At 41.2% G+C, this 8,019-nt stretch overlaps 1 protein-coding gene across 1 annotated transcript; it reads left to right on the forward strand.

The window, feature by feature from the left end:
- The first annotated feature begins 5,151 nt into the window (after positions 1-5,151).
- On the forward strand, positions 5,152-6,962 carry LOC120045521 (gamma-crystallin M2-like). Its single transcript, XM_038990425.1, has 3 exons — positions 5,152-5,160; positions 6,013-6,255; positions 6,687-6,962. The coding sequence occupies exons 1-3, from the start codon at positions 5,152-5,154 to the stop codon at positions 6,960-6,962; spliced, it is 528 nt and encodes a 175-aa protein (XP_038846353.1).
- Positions 6,963-8,019: the final 1,057 nt, after the last annotated feature.

Here is an 8,019-nt window from a genome sequence, read left to right on the forward strand (position 1 = left end):
ACACAATTCAGTACAATAGTTTATCTGTTCAGATCACTATGCTACCTGAACTCAAACCTGTGTTCGCAAAAGTAAAAAAAAGGTCTCTCTCTTGGGTTCTGACTATTAAAAACGCTTCTGAAATGATAGCCTCGCTGTAATTAGAACATTTTGAGATAAAAGATTCGTCAGACGAGTAAATCTGGTGTAGTATTTCAGGCTTTTGTTTTTGACGGTTTCTATGAGGAAGAGATCTGAGACTGTTGTTTATAGCACATCCTCGTAAGCACCCGAGTGAGTCTGGACGCAGAATATGCGCACTGTTAATATGCTCTCTATCGTGTATTATTAATGCGGTACACGGGACGGGATTTCAAACACACTTTCTAAAATAATGTATCAAGGTGGCATGCAGATGTAGCCTACTAAAAAGACAACCCTATGCTCTTGCGAAAATTGTACTTGTTTTCCACTCCCGGATGCACCAATATTATTTATTTCTCGCACATGTTAAAATGTGTTTACCTCCATTCAATTCTAGTAACCTATTACTAGAATTCCGTTGTGAGTAACTTTTATATAATGGAAAGCATTTTCCTTTAATTTCTAATATCCTAGAATCGTTTTCTTGTGACACTGCATGTTATTTCCCTCCTCTCTTTGTCTAGCTGCTGGTTATGCTACTCAACTTCTTTGTAACGGATAGCCTAATTTATTAGGCCTGGGCTACTGTATTCAAAGTAAACAATTAATAATAATTCAAATGAAAATTTAAACTAAATTGAAAGAAGAATTGTCACGTGGTATTTTCCGCACATATGGGTCTGTTGGAAATCAGGACATGGGTCCGAAATGAACTATAAATAAAGTCCAAGCTATAGGCCTAAATGACAAACACTAACGCTTGGTTGGCCTATGGATTTTTTGGTAATGTGGATATTCCTTTGAGGCTTTTCAGAATTTGAGCCCAAAATACACCCTTGCGTATTACCAATGTGATCTAAATCAGTCTAATATGGATGTTTCCTCTTAACCGTGCGTGTGTGTGTGTGCATGTGTGGCCTATGGGGGAGGGGGAGACACCTCAAAGCTATGATTATCTTGAGTGGCTTGGCCCAGTATTGTTACCTGCTGGGACAGCAGCACAGCCCCTCTAAATAAATTGCAAGTGGCCTTGGGCAATAAGGGCCCTCCTTTGATCAGCCACACTAGCAAACGACAAAAATGTGCAGTCAGTCAATCAAACTCACAAGCCTTCACACAACAATGGGGCCGACCTTGGTTTCTTTTTTTTATTTTAAATTCATGTATTTCATTAGCCTATCACAATACGTCTGCTGGTTGGTCGGGCGCGACGCGATCAATAATTGATAGCAAGCGCAACGGCTGATTTCCCGCCTCTCCTTTGGCGCGCTTGTCACTTACTGTTGTCAGAACACATTTGCTTTGATGACACATTTGAGGAAGTAAGAAATGGCATCACATGTGATTATAAATTTACGGATTGGTGAAAGTTAGAGCTCCTTCAAACTGAAAGCTTTGGGGCATGGGAGACATAGAGTTTAATGATGGTGAAACACTTTGAGACCAAGATCCATTTCGGATCTAGGCTACTCCCACATGTGAAATTGATATGAATGTTTGGATAAGAAGAAGTGGGTTTACTATTTAGTAAGTTTAGTTTATGGTGCAAGGTTCAGGCTATGTGTTTAGATTGTGGACTATGGTCTTTTCAAGTAGGCTAAATAGCAGTGTTATTTAATGAAAATGAAAAATGCCTATAGGCAATGTAGGTCTATAGGCTGAATGAAGCATAGGCCTAAACTTAACCCCTGAAAAAGCATATTGGCTAAAATGGCCACCTGTGTGTTGTCTGCTGCATTCCTTGTGGGAGGGTGAGGGATTTGTACAAAATTCTCAGGTGAGAAAAGTTTTAAGCAAAGTCACAAATGAGGGATAAACAACATGTATGAACGGCTTAAAATAAATGACAGCTGCATCCATTTGCCCCCCCCCCCCCCCCCCCATCTCCTCCTCCGTTCTGTTCTTCCAGTACCATTTCCTCTTTTAATTATCCCCAAGCAAAAAGATGGAGCACATCAGACGCATCGCGGTAAATCCCAGCCCTGGCACGAGCTCATAGCAGTTCCCGCGTCTGCGTCTGGCAAACCCGATATGGAGCGCGCGCTGGCAGCGACAGAGAGAGAGGCCGCCTGGAGATTTTTAATGGAAGAATGGGGAGGATGATCTCTGTGCAAAACAGGTATTCACTCTATTCACGTGAGAGGCTTTGGCGAGCACAGAGCGATCACGTCGCGTTTTCAACACCAGATTAGCCAATTCTGAAGAGAAGCCTCCATCGAATGAATATATATATATATATATATATATATATAAACCCCTTGTTTACACCCCAGAAGAGTCAGCAAGATAGTGTTCTTTAAATGACTGCTTATAATGGGCGACATTGGAGGCCTACTTGGTCCTATCTCTGCCTGCAATATTTTGGGGATATATTGTGATGGTTTTTGACAGTGAGTTTAAAGACATGGTTTGGAATTTGAAGCCATTTTCAGTTTTAGTGCAATTCAATGTCTCTTTGTTTTGACTGAAATCTGTTTTCAGGATGTTATAGGCTCAGTTTAATTAGGTAGCCTATCAAATATGTGGTATGGCTCTTTCTTTCCCAAGTGTGTAAAATAAAAAAAAGGTTGAGAGTTTCATCATTTCCTATGTGATTAGCCTACACATATTGCAGGATTGGGTAGGTTACTTTCTAAATGTAATTAGTTACCTATTCGAAATTGTAATCAGTACTGTAACTTTTGGATTACAGAAACGTAATCTGATTACTCTCAGTTACTATGACACAGAAAGGTAGAAGAGTATCCAAGAAGCATTTTTTTTCTGGCAAACATCCTTTCTAAATTTAAAAGTGATCCAAGAAGTAATCATTTAGTTTTTCCAAAGTATATGTAATCTGATTACAATATTTTGTCTGGTAACTGTACGTAACTGATTATAGTTCGTTTTTTGTAAACAGATTACATGTAACTCCCCTGCACTATGTGTTCCTTGGACGACACAGAGATGGCTGCAATGTACCCCCCATTTACATTCTCTCTCCCTCGCTCCATCTTTCTCGTTCTAAGATGAAGAGTGGAATGCTCCACAGTGGCTGCTTTATTTCTCCTCTGGGGGGGACCAGAGATAACAGGCAGGGGCGTCTGTGATGTTGCTTTCCCTACAGGATGGGAAGGAGATGTCTTGTAACACTGCTAAAGATGATCATTTGAGAGTTCTGAAATAAGGTTCTCCTTTGCAAAACACAGGGGCACACAGATGCTGCGATCAGATTTAATGAGTGGAAAGGTTGGAAACCATCCCAGAGGGTTAAAATGATGACAACAAAGATGGAGGTTGACTATGCTGTTATGATGAGTTTGATAATAAAGATTCAGAACTAGGGTTTCAGCAAAGAACCTGCGATAATGATGAGAATTATGAGGATGATGATGAGAATTATGATGAGGAGGATGATGATGATGAGGAGGATGATTATGGTGATGATGAGGAGGAGGAGGATTATGGTGATGATGATGATGAAGATGATGATAATATTGGTGTTAATGACAACGATGAATATGCAGTCCAAAAGCTTTAGCAAAAAAAATAAGATGAGTGCAACTAGAATGATGAAGAGTCTAACGAAGAGTCTGATGAAGACTGAGTCCTATTATACACTCAAGACCTCAATTTGGTCACATTTTCTACCCCCCAAAGATTCTCACAAGAACCTTTACAGAAGCAGACATCTGATAAATCAGATACAATTACACTGCACAATGTGATAAAAGGATATCAATTATCTACTTATGTCACAGAAAAAGAGAGCTGCTTAAAACATGAAACCTAAAGAAGCCTAGGGGAATTTCAAGGCAACCATTATCAAAAAATGAAAGCTTATCAACTGTTCTTTAACTCTGATAATGAGTCACATTTGGTTAAAAATGTTGCCAGAGTAGCAGGTTTTTGCCCAGGAACAGAATGGCTATTGTGTTTCAGAAAATATAGTCTTTCTACAGACTTGAAGCAGCAAAATGCAGAAGTATAGAGAGGGCATGGGCTCTTATCCTCATGAAAGGCTAAAGGATGAGACTGAACTTTCTGGCATCAGCTGGGCTTTGGGAACAGAACACACAAGGGCAACTCTTTCTGGCCTTTTCCCTTCCGCTCTGGGGTATGTTTTACAAGCCAAAGCACTATTACTTTTCACATAGACTCAGACACAACTATGCCCTCCCTTTGACACAGACACACACACACACACACACACACACACACACACACACACACACACACACACACACACACACACACACACACACACACACACACACACACACACACACACACACACACACACACACACACACACACACACACACACACACACACACACAGTTGTCTGTACATGACATCAGAGTAGGTCTGCAGGCTATGGAAGCAAGAAGAGACCAGATCACTCTAGATTACATCAACACAAGGGCTTGATTCAACCAATAACATCAGAATCACTTACACACACACACACAGGTCTACGAACGGAACACAACCACGATTCTGTGACCTGAGATCAGAGAGAGGGAAAATATGAACCCACACTGAAATAAACTATGATAATCCGTTTAACATTTTCATAACTTTTTCATATCAACGTTCAATCATTTCTTTTCACATCAACCCCAAGTATTTGTAGAATATATGGCTTTGTTTCGTTTACTAGAGAGTGCACGAACAGTCTAACCTCCTGCAAACGTTAAAAGCTTGGTTGTTCACACTACATACAGTACCTAAAGGCCTTTTGTGTGATGTTTCAATGGGCGCATCACCATGTCATGGCTGAACAAGGGTCGGTGTAAAGAAAACAGAATGAGGTAGGCATATGGGGTGGAGGGGGAGGTTTTGTATTTGTATAGGTAAACTCCAGCACTTGCGCGTAAAGAGTAGCCTATGGTTTAAGAGACAATTGGAATGGTCACTGATGTCTGAAAAGGTAACTTCTAGTCACTACAATGTAGACACAGGTCTATTTTACTGTCAGTAGAAGAGTATAAAAAAGGGCCTGAGAGTCTGCTGAGGGCTACGGTGCAGACATCAAGCCCTCCAACCATGGGAAAGGTATGAGCTAACAGGTTTAGCTTACTTGTTCGACGATTGCTGATGTAATTAGGGAGATCACCAAATGCTGTTAGGCTTAAGGTATAGGGAAGGTATTTGGCAAAGTAAGCTAGGCATACAATTTATGAAGCTATGTCAAAGACTTAAGTTGTAAATCTACACTGAGCAAAAATATGAACGCAACATGCAACAATTTCTAAAATTGTACTGAGTTACAGCTCATATAAGGAAAATCTGTCAATTGAAATAAATAAATTAGGCCCTAATCTATGGATTTCACATGACTGGGAATACAGATATGCATCTGTGTTGGTCACAGATACCAAAAAAATAAAAAGTAGGGGAGTGGATCAGAAAATCAGTCAGTATCTGGGGTGACCACCATTTGTCCCATGCAGCGTTACACATCTCATTAGAGTTGATCAGGCTGTTGATTGTGGGAGATATCTGTGGTGTGCAACGACCCTTTGCAGACCAAATCAAGCATACATAGGCTTAGGCACAATGCTTCTTAAGCTTGCCATAGTTTCAAATCAAATAGCATTTGTCGAGGGAGCTAGCTTGTCGAGGGACCTAGCTTGAGGGAGCTAGCTTGTCGAGGGAGCTAGCTTGTCGAGGGAGCTAGCTTGCTGAGGGAGCTAGCTTGTCGAGGGACCTAGCTTGAGGGAGCTAGCTTGTCGAGGGAGCTAGCTTGCTGAGGGAGCTAGCTTCGCAAGGGAGCTAACTTGTTGAGGATCAACACTACGTCCATGAGTACGGCTTTCAGTCAAAAGTCATTTTACTATCATCATCGCCGACTCAGTATAAATAACTTTCCACATAACCTATTTTATACATTTCTGTTCTTTGTAGATAATCTTTTACGAAGGCCACAACTTCCAGGGTCGACACTATGAGTGCAACAGTGACTGTGCTGACACGTTCAGACACTTTAACTGCTGTAACTCTATCAGGGTGACCGGCGGTCACTGGGTGGCCTACGAGAAGTCCAACTTCAACGGCTACCAGTACATCCTGAACAAGGGAGAGTACCCTGACTGCCACCACTGGATGGGCTTCAACAACTGCATCCGTTCCTGCCAGATGTTTCCACCCGTAAGTCAGTCAAACTGATGGATAGGGTTACTCCTGCCACACATCAAACGGCACTTTAGAAATCAGCGTCAATCACCAGCCTTTTGATGTCATTTATAGATACAGAGAGGAGTCAAAGCATCAAAGTCCACAAGGAGATCCAGTCATTTTTTACAGGAATAGGAACGCACCCCAAAGACTTACCTTCTTCATTTTCATTCTATTCATCATCACTCAGTGTTTTTGGCAGTATTATACTTCTGCTTTGAGAGGTTTCTCCTCATTTGACTGAATATCTATTTCTAAAGGAAGCAAGTCTCTGGTATTAATCGACGTGTAGAAATTCTTAGATCGCCCAGTGTATAAAACTCTACTGTGACCTCTGTGATCATTTCGCCCCTAATCACTTCTTGTCCTCCCTATTCCCTCCTTTCTGTCTCTTCTACCAACAGTACAGAGGAGCCTACAGAATGAGAATCTACAACAGGCCTGAGATGTCTGGTCACATGATGGAGTTCATGGACGACTGCCCCAACGTGTATGAGCGTTTCCGCCACCGTGACATCTTTTCCTCCAACATCATGGAAGGCTACTGGGTGTTCTACGAGCACCCCAACTACAGGGGTCGTCAGTACTTCCTCCGCCCCGGGGAGTACAGGGCCTGCAGCGACTGGGCCTGCAACAACCCCATGGTAGGCTCCTTCAGGAGAATGAGGAGTGGCCTGTAAGCTTCTCACATCTGGAGTGTAACAAAGTGATTAAATGTGCTGGTTTTTAAATGTGGCTTCTCTGTGTGATTTTCTTTCCATCTGAAATCAATGGCAAAACAATAGTAAAGCTTTTGTGTAAATAATTAAGTTCCAGCAATTAAGGGAAAGGGAAAGGGGGATACCTAGTCAGTCGTACAACTGAATGCCTTCAACTGAAATGTGTCTTCCGCATTTAAGCCAACCCCTCTGAATTAGAGAGGCCTTAATCGACATCCATGTCTTCGGAGGCCGGGGGCATTAGTGTATGGTTATTAGACAGGAGAATTGCTGTGTACAGTATGTATACTATACCATAATCAACCATAAAAGTTGTCTGCACCCTCATTAACGATTTATCCAGCTGTATGTCTGTATTTTGAAAGTTATATATCTTGAAAACTTAATTGCTGACATGCACATTTTTTGGGAGTATATCAACAATGGACTAATGAAAACATGCAAAAATATAGTTTTTGGGTGGAGTTTTCCTTTAAGTTGGGCAGGGATGATACCAGTATCGCCATACTCGTTAGTTTCGTGGCAAGGAAAACAGTAAAACAGCCCTAATGTTGGAAACAAACATCATTATGTTGTCATCTAGAGTCACATTTATCTATTTTCCAAGCTATAGCACACAATATTTTACATACAGCAGGTTTTTAAAGGACCAAAGAGTTTGGTCTGCTTCCTGTTTTCATTTTTGCCAAGGAAAAAATATTGCTATACTGGTATGTCACAGCCTTAACATTAAGTATATTATTGATTAACTAACTGATTGAATGAATGAACTGCAAATCAGAAACTCATTGCAACAAGTTCAATTCATTATAAAGCTGTTAAGGATGGCTTAGTATTTTTCTCTCTCTCTGGCAGTCTGTCTATACATTGTTAGCCTCAATGCCAATAAAGGCAGAGGTTGCAACTCTTATTGTGTGACTTTGGAAAGTGCCGTTGTACAGTATTTTCCATAGAGATAGAGAGCTTTTGACAGAGACAAAGAGCTGCTGCTGTGGGCCAGCCCTATAGTTTTCTGTAG

The sequence above is a fragment of the Salvelinus namaycush genome, chromosome 4 (assembly GCF_016432855.1).
Source record: "Salvelinus namaycush isolate Seneca chromosome 4, SaNama_1.0, whole genome shotgun sequence".
Classification (NCBI taxonomy): Eukaryota; Metazoa; Chordata; class Actinopteri; order Salmoniformes; family Salmonidae; genus Salvelinus; species Salvelinus namaycush.